The sequence below is a fragment of the Bombus impatiens genome, unplaced genomic scaffold (assembly GCF_000188095.3).
Source record: "Bombus impatiens unplaced genomic scaffold, BIMP_2.2 scf_0517, whole genome shotgun sequence".
Taxonomy (NCBI): Eukaryota; Metazoa; Arthropoda; class Insecta; order Hymenoptera; family Apidae; genus Bombus; species Bombus impatiens.
In genome coordinates this window covers 350,453-364,934 of record NT_176936.1, presented here as the reverse complement: position 1 = coordinate 364,934, position 14,482 = coordinate 350,453, and the positions used below count along the sequence as shown (strand labels likewise).

General features: G+C 40.0%; 1 protein-coding gene across 1 annotated transcript in view; it reads right to left on the bottom strand.

Moving 5' to 3' along the window:
- The window catches only part of LOC100746146, a 160,415-nt gene that overhangs the window by 97,447 nt on the left and 48,486 nt on the right, over positions 1 to 14,482 (bottom strand). The window contains exon 3 of the mRNA XM_003491140.4: positions 693 to 807. Coding sequence (XP_003491188.1) covers positions 693 to 807 — 115 coding nt within the window. The remainder of the gene's footprint in view (positions 1 to 692; positions 808 to 14,482) is intronic.

Below are 14,482 nucleotides of genomic sequence, written 5' to 3'. Positions count from 1 at the left end.
CTATTAACGAAATCGACGAAGATTTTTTAGCGAATCGAATATCCTAATATATTTACATAGATATCGATCGTAGGAATTTATTTAATCTGTTGTAAATAATTACATTGTAATAATTACGATTTCCTGCTTTACTTTTGTTGAAATAGAGAGTATTTGAAAAAGAGAAGTCTACGCTGATAAATGATAATTTATTGGCTCGATTGAACTCAAATAATGCTTCAGTGTTGATTATATCAGCTTATTAAATACTAAATTAACGATACGCTTTGTAATTTGTCCGTAGCGTAAGTGAATATTCCGACATTCAAATTTCGAATTTAATACTTACACTTAGTTCCGCTACGCTCTCATTCATCTCGTAATTGCAATTTTTTCTATATTACTATCTCTGATTTATTGCGGCAAGAAGAAAGCACTATTATTAGAATTCTGATACATGTATATAAAATGTAGGATGATTGTTTTCCAATAAATTTCATCCGTAAACAATCTTCTCTTTCAAAAAACATTTTCCATCATGCGTGCTCCGACGACATCGTTACTATTTAAAGAGAGTGTATATATAAATCGGTAAGAGCGAAAGGGTTGATTTAACGTCGATAAAAATGAAGCGTCGGCGTAAAAAGGTTTATAATAGGCCTGTTTATGATAACCTAATAACACATGCATGTCGCAGGTTAATCAACTCTTACCTCATTTTCGATACGACGGTAGGGGTGAACTCCAGTTGAGTGAATCCTAAATCCTGTGACAGTATATCCTCCAGGCTATTGTATTTTACATACGAACAGGGCGGTGTAGAAATAGCTGAAAGAATTATTCGGTTTTATTGAAAATCGATACACACAATCATTCATTTCAGGCTTTAAATTTAATTTTAAATTATCTACAATAAACATTCGAAGCGATATCGACGGAAGATAATTGAAATTTAATATTTGTCAGGATATAACTCAGTTCTATTGTACAACAATGGAAATTTCTTTTGATTTATTTCAAAATATTTTACATTTCGATCTTTTTCATCGCATTTTCCGCTGCAAACTTTCAATCTGGTTTTATCCGATGGGTTGCGACGATACGTTCAGAAACACGTAGCCTGTCTGCTAAGAAACTGGTGTTTATTTATTTATTTCTTCCGACATGCAATAATTTTTCCCGTACAGCTCGCATCTCTGTTAATTTAATATTTAAATCATGCTCCGCGAAATTGAACATCATGCCGTTTTGGACTTGTGCCGGCTATGCCAGGCTCACTTTGTTCGGCCGTGGAACCGCGTGAAAGCCTGAAAGGGTGGCGCTCGAATAACGAGCCGACGGCGTTAAGGTCGAAAAATCAATAGGGTCGCGTACATTCCTCATAAATAAATATGAATATCGCGTATCCTAGCCCTGCGCGGACGAGTATCGAGCGTAAATTTATTATAACGACGGGTGCATGGCACCGCGTCGATCCTCGATTCGCCGTTAAACCGGAACCAGCGCGGATCGATTCGATTCTCGATAGCGGATCAATGCGGTACCGCGTTTGTATTTGCGTTTCGCGGGCTGCTGCGTTTTACGCTTTGATAAAAAGTGAAAGCAGCAACCGGGAAATTTAATTGGTGTTTTCGGAATTTAACGGTGATCGGCTGTTATAGAATTTTCTTTAATTCGGATATCGACGTCCTGTTGTTTTATCACGAGACATCGAAGGTAATCGTTCAAGCCGGTACGGTGTTTTATAACAAAATGTGTAATTCTATGGATTAAATGAGATAAAAGTCCCACGAGCATCAAGAAGACCGCGAACAGTACGATATTCACCTTGTAGAAATCTGAAATCCAGAAACAAGCGAGCGTATCAAAGGACGCAGAAAGAGAGGGAGGTTTCTTGCGCGAAGGCTCTTGTTCTTAAATTCCCGAAGGGAATAGGGATTCAAGCAACTGCAGCGCAAAGAGCTACTGACAAGGGAAGAAGATAGAATGCCGTATTGTAAAAGAAGCGATGAAGGCTTTCTTCGTCTATGATAAATTTTCATCAAGGCACAATACTTCTTCCTTTCTTGAATAGTAAAATTAAACAATTTTTTCGCTTTTAATATATCTCCTACAATACCTTTCCTTTTTTTGAAATATCTCTAATCCAAAGAGTTACTAAGGCCAGCGTCGTAAAGCGAGGTATAAATTTTCTCTTTATTAATGACATATACACAATACGCCTTCATCAAGGCGTAATCCTTTTTCCATTAATAATAAAAGAAGATTTTTGTTTCAAATTTGATTTGCTCTTTCCGATCCTTTACGTGACAAACAGAAAGGTAATGTCTCAGATTCCGATTCCAAAACGGTGTACTGCTAAATCCAGTACTACATAGAAACTACGAACAGTGGAAACCACTTCTACTTCAACAAATACCGACTGAAACAACAAGAAGTACGAGAAGAACGAAAACTTAACGGAATAATGCAGCTACACTGTAGTTGGTAGTTTCGCGTAGTGCTTAAGTTTTGCGTTGTTATTAAAGGATTAGTGTTACACATACATGTAATTCCAGAAAAGATGCTTATTATGACAGGGTAGAATAAATTCAGGATTCAGAAATGAATGTAAATTCCAACGGAGCGGAAGAAAGCTGCGAAGAGACAATAAGCAGCTGTATTTGCTTAAGCTGTCACACACGATAACGATGAAAAAAATATCAATCGACCAACCTGATTGAATGGCAGTTCACTGATCGTTCCAATCACTGTAATGAAACCACAAGAGAGCGCGGGCAGGTACAAAACATAATACCAATCTGCAAAAAGGTTGGTCCATAAATTCCCGGAAAAGTGAATTATAACAGGCTCTCGCAGCCGGCGAACATAAATCCATCTCTACCAAACCATTATCTCAAATTGTTCGCCGCTTTTAAAAAAATTCCCTCGACGGGAGCGACTCGGCGTGGAGGCGAGGAAAGACGGTAAAAGAAGGGGGGGCCGGGCGAAGAAAACGCAAACTTCCGAATCCCATGGGCATAGGGGATGGGGTCACGATTGTTGGCGCGCGCGCGCGTACACTCGCCCTCAAATGGGGGTGCAAGTTCTAGTCGGCGAGTTTCGAAGGCGCCTCGAGCACCTTTGAGCTCCGGAGTTTATACTTACTGCAGACAGCTCGCTTTACAGCGGGAAATAGCTTTCTCAACCCCCTCCCCCGGCCTCTGGTTATCAGGTTCCGGGCCAAGGGTTCAGAGAATTTGTCGTGTTTTAAGCCGAGCTGAGGAAAAAACCGAGAGCAATTCGCGGCCCCGTGACGTTCGACGACTTCGGAAGAAATGAGGAAACGTCAGGTACCCTACGGAACTTGACTCGCGCCAAGCGCGAAAGAACCTCATCGATTTTACAATCTCCGCGCCTCCTGCTCTCCTCCCTTCACAGGCTATTACCTCTTCCACGTCCCCACCTGATAACTCCATGTCCCGAAATTTCCTCCACTCTTTCCTCCTGTCGTGTCCTCTTTTTCTACTCCTGTCTCTCCTTTCTATCTCACGCTTGTCCCGCCTTCTTCTTTTTCCAACCATCACCCATCCTCATCCTTCCTCTGTCGCTCTATCTACCTTGGACGCTTTTTTTTCAGGCGGTATTATGTTCTGCTGATTCGCAGTTAATGAGGCGAGATCAGACCCATGAGGCTATCCTGTATAAATCGAGGGTGCTTGCAAATTATGAAAAAAAATTCCTCTCTCTTCATAGGTGCATGGAAAATTCTGACAACAGAGGTACGTTTCGTAGCAAGAGATCGAAGCGAGCACCGTGATATTATCTTATGGCTTTCAAGATACATCTATCGTTTATATTTAATGATAGCAATGGGAAAAGTCATGTTTTCGAAAATTGAGTTCCCTTTGTTCCAATTACGTTTCAAGTTAACTGGCAAAAATACACGGTCGGTAATTAGTACTCTTCTAGAAATTATAACAATTTTCTTCTCATACGCTGGAAATATTACATTTCGAGGAAGAGAGTAGAGTTTCCCTCTTGAGTTTCACATTTATGCAGGCGCACGACGAAACGTTGATATTCATTTCCTGGTTCCGTTCCCATTAATCCCCGCATAAAAATGAAGTAGAATTGAAAACGCGATGCACGAGCGCATGGGTTTATTTTAAGTGAAATAAATTTCGTTAAGTAAATTAATATTTTCGCGTCGTGTGTAAAAACGCGCAAGTGACCGTCAAAATTATATTCCTGTATTTTGTGGGGACTGTGTGATGTAATAAAACTTTATACGTGGCCCGACGTTGAATAAACGACTATGAAAACTACACACATCTGACGCACGCGAGGCAATTTAAAATTGTTTGAGCTGTAAACGTGTCAGACATGCGGACGCCTATTTCGTGACAGGAAGTTAAGAATGTGGATAAGTTTCAGAAAACAATGAAATTCAATTCTATGCCGTTTGCCAAAGCCTCGTTGAAATTTGACAGACCATGGGCTTCTTCTCTGTTGATTCAGAAATCCTACATCCGCTATATGTATGTTTGTACATGCACTTATCTATTTATTCGTCAATCTACGTACACCGGTCTCTTTACGTGTTTACTCCTCGTTAATGTTTCACACTCGACACGTTCGCATCTTATTTGGCTTACTTGGCTGTTCGAGCTCGTCTTTTAACTCGAATCCTTCGAAATCACCGTATCACTCGACAACGTGCTCGAATGAAATGTTAAAACGTAAAATTACGGAATATAGGTCCTGCCGTTATGCTTCTTATCTGAAGAAACGGTAACGGGCGACAGTGAATCGAGACGTCCCAACAAAAATTTCACCCCCTTTTCAACTAACTTCATTCATTACCGAGAAAGATCCTCCGAGAGCATTTCCACGTGAAAACATCAAGCCAGAAGACTTACCGCCTTTCAGAGCCAGGTGACGCGTTTTATTAATTACAAACTAAATCGCCAGCTCGTGGCTGCGTTAAACAAATCAACGAACTCGTACGAATTATTCTAATTTTTTATTATTTTCAAGCTTTTCCTAAGTTGAATCGAAAATCTGTTTCGCCAACTTTTCTAAAATCATTCGAACATCTCCTTTTCCGTATGATTTACGAGAATTCATTGAATCTGAACATTTCGCAGAACGTTCTGTGGAAGCACGTGCTTTTAAAGGGTTCCATTAATACTCGCACAAGTAACTGAAATGCACTTCATTTCTACAGAAGCTCCGCGCGATCGTGAATCATGTTAACAATTAATTGAATGCGTTGCACCCGCGAGACGTGGCCGTACATACCGGACGAGGTTTCCTCGCCAACATTTCGGCCGTGTAACGCGTCACACGTGTGTTACAGCGTGACGCCTGGACGAGGGTAGATTTTCATGAAGCTTTTGAAAATCCAAATTAGCTAGACCGGTGACAGGTGTGTCATCCGGCGTAATTTAAAACGTGGACCGTCCAGTTCCATGAAATAGCTGGTAATCCCATGAAACTGATAAATCTCGCAGGAATTCAACAAAGTTACATAAAGAGAACAAAATGATACTAGCAGGCGATCCCAGATTTTTCCACAGTAATATAAATCTTCCTTGGTTATATTCGTCAACGGACCATTTGCTTCGATAATCCACGAAACGCACTCTGTCTTTGATCAATTTTCCGTATCGAAAGCCGCAAAAAAGATTGCTCAGTACGATCGTCAATTCAAAGCTTTCATCGTTCACAATCGATATTCGAAAGCATTGAAAAATGGACAGGTACGAAGGATTTTGAAGCAACAAATAACCAACGCGAACAGCCATATCGTGGTAGCAATGGTATCATAGAAGAGGGAAACGTCAAAATCCCGATATTCTCGATATCCAACATTAACCGGAAAGCGGCCTCTTTAAGCCAAGTTCCGGCGATCTGGCATCAAAGGGCCGACGGTTCTTTCAAGAGCAACGTTTGGAAAAGGCGCAACATACCACCGAAAAGGGTGGTGCACGAACGATCCCCTTGAAGGCCGATTCTAGCCAGCGCACAGCAGGCCAGCCAATTTTTGTGAGTGCACCTTGAAATAATCATAGCTTTTCAAGCTAAGTGGAGTCCCTGGTACATACGTAGAAACGTGAGTACAGGCGGCTGTACCCGAGAAAGCGGCAGCCACCCCGTGTCGAGACACACGTATACTCGTCTCTCGATGTGCCAACCTCTACTGATACACGGACCTCCGCGACGATACGACCGTCTAAGATGGCTGTAAAGACGCGAGTATCTGGCAGATGCTGGTCGTGTGGATGCTATATAATATTCATGCAGCGATATTGCATCTTGAGTGGTGCCATTAGAGCGGAGCGTCAGCCATCGCGGTCTCGTGGCGGTTTGTTGTTCTCCTGGCGCCTTACTCGCTATTCAACCACACACACCCCTGACGACCGTCTCTTTCCTCTCCAACCCGTCGTCATCAGACTTCCTCCGGTCTTTGCTATTCGCCAGTTACGTAAAGGCGTCGCTGGAGTGAAACTTATTTCTTAAAGGACGAAGTTTCTCCTTGTTGCGCGTATTTTAGCCGAAAATGACACCTTCCGCAGCAATTTGTATGCTTAATCGTATGCTTTGATCGCTTAAACCGAGCAAAATTTCTTTCTTTCTATGCAAGAAACTTTATAGAAGCGATAAAAATTCAAACACAGGAATCGGGGATGCATGATCTCGCATAGAAATTTTGCAGCGGATGAAAAGAATCTGTGTTGAGCATGTAGAGACCTTCCCAGGTGTACTGTGACTGATAGAACGCATTAAAAAAGATTGTGAATGCGAACCTAAATCTTAAATCCTTCCTCTCGCATTAAAGTTTCGAATGGCATTAAATCCACGTGGCAGCAACAATATCGGAACTATTACTCAACGTTTCATTAAAGTTTCGCCGTTACGAAGCCGGGCATTAGCATGGTACGTGACAGAATGGTATCCGCAAGTTAATGACGAAAAATGGTTTCTTATTTTTCGCGTTGACAGGAAAAGGACGGTTCCAGGGATCAAAAGCGTTTCACCACGCAGTTCTTCAGGGACACCGAAGAGGACGTTAAGTATTCATCGGGCGTTTTCGCGTCTTCATGCCTTCTCGTCACTCTGCACGGCGTGTCTTCGAAAGTGGGATCGCTGAGTCTCTCCGCCCTCACCCTCCATAACCGCCATTATCGCTCGCTTCTCACCCTCGATTCTGCTCCTCACCCTTCGACTTAATGCCTCGTCCGTTCTCAGCGTTGCGTCGACTCGAAATTACTTATAAACGAGGTTCAAACATATTAATCCCGAATACTTTCTACGTACGTGTCGACAGAAATATTCTTATTATAAAATCTTTTCCGAAAATTCCCTATGCTCCTTCGTTTTTTACAAGGTTACGCTATACTCAAGATAAAAATGCAAATACCGAATACTATCAACCAACGAAATATTTTAGCTGTGAGTAATATATATTATATATTACAAAGGAATTGAATAAAACAATATTGAATGGAAACAAGAAAATCGTCTATGTTTTTCAGGAACATCGTTATTTTTCAGGGAAATTCTAAAGCAAGTCGCAAAGGTCCCATTCGTTTTATTAGATTTACGACACGTCGACGTTTGTTTCATCACTGCTATTACAATTTTACCGGGGCGTGGTGAAACTTTTTCGCCTCGAGTTACCATGGATGGGTATCGCAGCAAATAATTTTGTTTCGCCCGATTGCAGGACCCTCTTAAATTGTCAAGGTCCATTTATAGTCCGGCAAGTACGCCGGATTGTAATAGATGCCGACATGCTAAGAGCTTTTCATTCTACCGCCTACTCTTTCGCGCTTTATAGGATTTCGTGGTACAGCAAGTAAGAAAGGAACTGGAAAGCTTCTACAAGGAAATGGATTGCGGGGACGAAATCGTAAGCCTGCCAAGTAGCGTCAGAAAGAGGCTCGTCTGTCAAGTACAAATACTCTTCTACCTCGAGTAACGCGCTCTCTGGCGTCCGACGTTCTTCGAAATTCTGGGAACTGCAAATAAGAGTTTCGTTGAAGATCTACTGAAAATTGATTATATCTTGCAAGCAAGTGTTCTATGTTCATGATAATAGAAAAGGAAATTACAACTCGCGGTTTGTTCACGATTTAAATGTAGCTCTGAAAACGTTGCGAAACGTTTTGCATGGTTGGCAAATACATAGTACGTACTTAGCATTAACGAAGTAGCTTGATCATTAAGCGCGATGTATAATAAACGCAATTGCTTTCGAAGCATCGAGCCAAAATTGCCACCGGCGAGAACAAACAGATTACTTTCAGGTAAAAGCAACGAAGCCCCACGAGGGCTGGATTATTCGAAGCAGAGCGCGGTAAAAATAATCGTCGACGCAGCGAGAGAACGCTCACCGAGTTCAGTCATTCTCTTCCCCTGAAGCGGCAAGATGGCCGGCCAAAACAAAGAGCTGGGAATGACGTTGTTTACGAGGCTCGATTGTTTTAAAAAGAGACGAAGGTCGAGCATCGCTGCCGGTGTTCCCACGGGAGTAACGAAGAAGAACTGAAAGAACGGGAAGAGCCGCGGAAGAGCGAAAGAGCGAAAGAGAGGAGGGTTTGGGAAGCGCACAAAGAGGGCTGGAACTGCAACGAGCAGAGGGATAAAGAGGGACATCGAGGAGGGTGAGGATTTCTCTGTGACCTCATCGACTTGAAGACGCGGCAGTCGCAGAATAGACGGGAAGTGAAAGAAAGAAGAGGAGATAGAGAGGAAGAAAGAGAAGAGTCAAGAAGACTCGGAACGCTCGATTGTTTTATTGGGTCGGATTAAAAAGCATACTCGGGACCGATTGTTTGTAATTCTGATGAAAAAGCCCGGCGATAAAGGAATCGTTGCCCGAACACTGCACCTGCTGGAAACTTGCATCGAGTGTTCTCTATAGCGTGTCCGGGAATAAGGCGCGCGGATTTAAAGCCAATCTATCGGGACCTGCAGCTCTTCCGCTGGATTGAAAAGACGTGACGCTACCATCGAAGAAGAGATTTCTTGAAAAATTTCCAAAGCCTTAGTATGGACTGAACAATTGTTTAATTTTTCGATTTTATTTTACGATGACAAAGGTGTAAAATTTTGTATCTGATCATTAGCTACAGGTGTAATATTATTCCTCCATTGCCTGTCCATTCTCTTGATCGGCTTTACGTATTACATGTAATTACAATTTTAGATCACGTCTCTTTAACCTTCGATTCGAAAACAACGTCGAGGTCGACGCTCTGCGAAACATTTAGCGCTGCAGTAAAGGATCGTTCAGAATTATTATGCGCCAGGCTACATTCATATACAATCCTTAATCACCTTTGTTCAGCACTTCTAACGTTATTCGTTCTAGACAGTGCGGTGACCATTAAGAAACGGACGTCGTATAATTTTCATGATGTAGAACAGTAATTCGAAAATACAAATTTTCCAAGGTTACTGTCATTTCTAACTATGAACTCTTGTCTCTAGTGAAAATCAAGGTCCACTTGATGTATGAGCTGCTATTAAGCAGATCATAATATATAGAAAGTATTATTAAAAATTGATGGGATTCGTAAATCTGCAAAGTTTTGTCGAAACGGATACTTGACAACCTACACGATCCGCTTATCGACGAAAGTTCAGATGATTTAGCTACCGTTCTCAAAAGTAATGAAAAATTTTGCACTCAGGAAAATGAAAACAATACCGTTCGAGTGTGCTAAGCACTCATTGCCTCGTATCTGGGAAATTATATCACACTGGGTAATTTACGGGAATGTTTAAATGCCCCCTATTAATCTGTAAGTTTCACGATTCGTTCGCAACAACCTTATGAATACAGGTGCAACCACTGTGTGGTGCAGCAGGTGAATTTTTATGCCGCATTTAAATGTCGTGGCTCACTACCGTCCCATTAATTTCCAGGATCGTTCCGCTTCGAGCCGCGTAAAAAAGAAACGGCAAAAAGACGCAACGTCGGAATTAAAAACGTTGAAATATCTGTTATGAAACTCGCAACGAAATGACACACGGTATACATTCGATGGATCAATTTGCTCGCTACAGGATTCGAATCTATCTGATCTGAGATCATCATATTTCATCTTATTACAGTTAGGTATAAAAAATTGGAAAAATATTTTGGCAATTAATGTCTATTGATTAATATATCACTAGATTTTTCCTCTAATATCATACATTTAACAAATTACAAAAAAAGTTCTCGAAATACTCTAATATCACTCTTGGTGCACCGTTTTATCACCACAAATATCTTACATTGATAAAACGAATTTCGTAATTATAACTATGAAAAATAAAGCAGTCCGACTGTTGAAGTTTCTTCGAAATTCGTAAAGTTATCTGAATTCGAGCAACTCCACTAATAAAACTCCAAACGAGAAACCATGAAAATACTCTACGATCAAACGCGTCCCTGAAACCTCGAAATGGATGCAAACTATTTACGAAGACGAGCAAGGGAGTGTCCGCGTGGACCATAAACTTGCAGTACATTTAACACGGGCGTCGACTAGTGAATTTGCAGATTCCTTCGAATGAAATCCGGTAGGTACGATTGCGTCCAATAACGACATTAAAATCGAGGCTCGGGCGCGAGGAGGCTATCCGCTGGCAGAGATTTCAGCAAAGCGTGAAATTTCCAGTAATTTCGCCCGGACAATGAATAATAATTCAGGAGTCATCCACTTGTCGAACAATTCAGGACGACCGTATGGCGCCAGCGTCCCGCTAATACATCGAGGCTTTTGATAAAAAGCACCGGCTCCCTCTCTCTACGTGTATTTGCAACGGCATACTATTCCGCAATCACGCACACGTGGAATTAAGCTCCCATTGAACGGCCAGTCATTATTCACTGTGCCACGACTCTGTTTCCGCTCGCCATTAAAGATAGAAAATTCACCGAACCTGGAACACACTTTTTTTCTGGCCTCGATGCACTTTCGAAACAAGAGTTATTCGCAAGCTGGCCGGCCAGAGCGAAACGCGACGATCGATCAGCCGGAAAGCATTAATTAAATCTTGTTAACTGGTCAATCGATGCAGTAACCTGAAATTACCGGTGTGTCTAAACCTGGTCATTACCTTGTACTCGTTTATCGGTCGATGATTTTAATTAGCAATGTTTCCTGTAAAATACTTCTAACTTGAACTCGTGCGAGTTTTTATTTTATTTATTTTATTTACGCTGTTGATCGTTATAATTAATCTAGTTCTCGCGTGTTATTTTCAGCACCGACCTTATATTGGAAATGCTAGCAGATGCTGACAAAGAAGGATTAAAATATCTTTGATAAAAAGGAATAATGACTTCGTGTCAATACCCTTATTATCAACGGTGTATTAATATAACTTGCCACGTCATGAACTGCTGACCCCCTTTACATACGACATCGTAATTATAGATAGCTGGAATTAAGCTTCCAGCGGTCATTATCCATCGTTCCTTACACTTGCGTTCACATTCTTTAGTTTTACAAAGAATTCTAAAAATGGATATCGAAAGATTAACGTAGAATTTTCGTAAATCAATATTTTCTCCTATCTCTGTACCCTTTCGAAAATCCAAGGGATCGTCACACGAACCACCGATTTCGCTTCCTCTTTACAGAAAATTCAGACGAGCTACGCATGCAACTAGGTTAAAATATTATACTGAAAAACAAACTAACGCCTCAGAACGCGACATGATGAGTATGATGTCGCGTTTGAATTAAACCGCGAGCGCAGTTAGTCCGTGGTTTTTTTTAAGGGCAAGTTGTTGGCATCGAATAATTTATGACGGTGCAGGGAACGTCCTCCGATCTAAAAAGCTCTAACCGCCCGGTTTCTAATTCATCGACGTTTGTTCTCAAAAGGATGCGGTTGAATGCGTGCGCGATATCGATGCACTTTTTGATTCTATCCTTGACACAGGTGACCCGGTTCAGGAAAGTCAATAATTCAATAACCGGACAGGGCCTGGCAAACAAGTAGTGGATCGATGTGTTTGTTCGTCATCCGCGTGATTGATGATGACCAACGTGGAACGGTGGAGACACCGAATCTGGTTGGTCACACGTGACAGACCGATAAATTTCAGTCTTTCGCTAATTCGATCTTTTCCCGAACAGTTTCACATGAAATTGGCTAACTTTTGACGCGTTGATCCGTCACGGATACATTCTCTGATTCTTTGACATTTGCGGTGAAAGATTACGTTTCGTTTGTTTTTCTACTTCTTCCTTTTCTTTTCCTTTTTTTTTCTTTTTTTTCGAACGAAGGAAAGTAGAGTGGATCAATGATTCATTGTGACACGGGGTTGACATAATCTCTTGCTTGATTTAGGAATGTGCGAGAATAAAAAGTTTGCATTAGAGTACTAGTTGTTATCGGAATTAAAAAATGTTAACGTCCGCCACAGTCTCACGGCAGTATTTGAACATTTACCACTGAAAACTTTTATGAGTAATGCGTCTCTGCGAAATATATGCTTATATTAAATATTTTATAGCTCCTCTCTACATTTTTAAATTTGTTTCAAACTTTGTTAACATGATCATTATCTCATTACATCGCATCTCGTTACAGCGGTCTTGAGCGGAATGTTTCGTATACGACACAGAACATATTCGTAAAATGCGTCTTCAAATGATTTTCGTTCTTCGGTAATACAATTTCTCAAATGCAATAAAATTTAAGAAGAAAATCCGGAGCATCCAACGATAAATTCCTCATTCATAGTTCAACAAGGACTGTTCTGGAATTGGGTTAAGCGTCAACGAATATCGGAATTGCCACTTAATCGAAGTAGAAATGTCATCGGACTATAAATCCCTCATGGAACGTTCTATGGTATGTGCGGCAGGGGTGGTCATCGAAGGACATTCAAGGATGTGATCCAATCAGAAACCACGCGTGTCCTGAGGCGACCGTGGACATCGGATTATGCCAGGTAGCATCTTGGTAACACTCGTAAAAGTCGTCGTTCAAGGTGGCAGTAAATTCAAACTACGCGTCTACCAGAGAAAGATTGCTGAATTGACTGAATCGGAAGGGAATCGGCTGGATTCAGCGATCGGAGACTAGAAGGGGATTACTCGCCTACTTTCGGACTGCCTCTAGCCTGACATTACGCGTTTGGTTAATCCGACGCTGACACTGATTCGTTTTGGATTAACTCTTCTTTAGACGATGTCAGAGTTCGGGCTGTCGTTCCTGCGTCAGCTTACATAACGTCGATTGGGATGGCATGTCAGTCACGTGCTCCGAATAAACCAATTTTAGTGTAACAGTAACTAAAAGATCAGTTGCAAAATGAGAACAAGAGGGTAAAGCATGTTGAAGATATTTCTTCGGAATTCTCAAAGTTCAACTAATTTGTTAACTGAAAATGAAAGATTTTACATACATAGATATATTTCGGAGATGAAAGGACATCGGGGCCTCCCTTTTGGAATGTTGGAGAAAACCCCAATACCCTAGTCCAGATTTTTACTATAGCTACACTTAAGTAATAAAACTAAGAAATAGTTGTAATGTTCTAATCTGATTATGGGTGCTCAAGGTTTATGACGATGGGCTTGGGCTCGAAGTGACATAACGGGTCACTGAATGTAGCCACAGTCACGGGAGGGGCGTGTACCCAACAGAGGTATGGAATAATTATATAGCTATCCTTAAAAACGAAGATTGACCCGAGAGGTGGGGAGAGGACTATATAAGGGCAGTTCCACTTGGACTGTGATTGAGTCTATCGAGAGCAGTACTATAATACTTGCACGTTGAGTGACACCAGGATCGTGTATCACATCCCATTCATCGTCCCGTTGTCCGTGAATTCGTTATCGAACCTGAGGCCACCGTCATTCGTCTCTAATCACCGCGGTTACTCGATAACTTTGTAATACTTACGATTGTGATAATAAACATTACCGCTATTGTATAACAACCATGGCTAATCCTAACGAAAGTTCGTTAAACGCCCCTAATCCTATTCTTGACGTGAACCCGACATATATATATATATATATATATATATATATATATATATATATATATATATATATATATATATATATATATATATATATATATATATATATATATATATATATATATATATATATATATATATATATATATATATATATATATATATATATATATATATATATATATATATATATATATATATATATATATATATATATATATATATATATATATATATATATATATATATATATATATATATATATATATATATATATATATATATATATATATATATATATATATATATATATATATATATATATATATATATATATATATATATATATATATATATATATATATATATATATATATATATATATATATATATATATATATATATATATATATATATATATATATATATATATATATATATATATATATATATATATATATATATATATATATATATATATATATATATATATATATATATATATATATATAT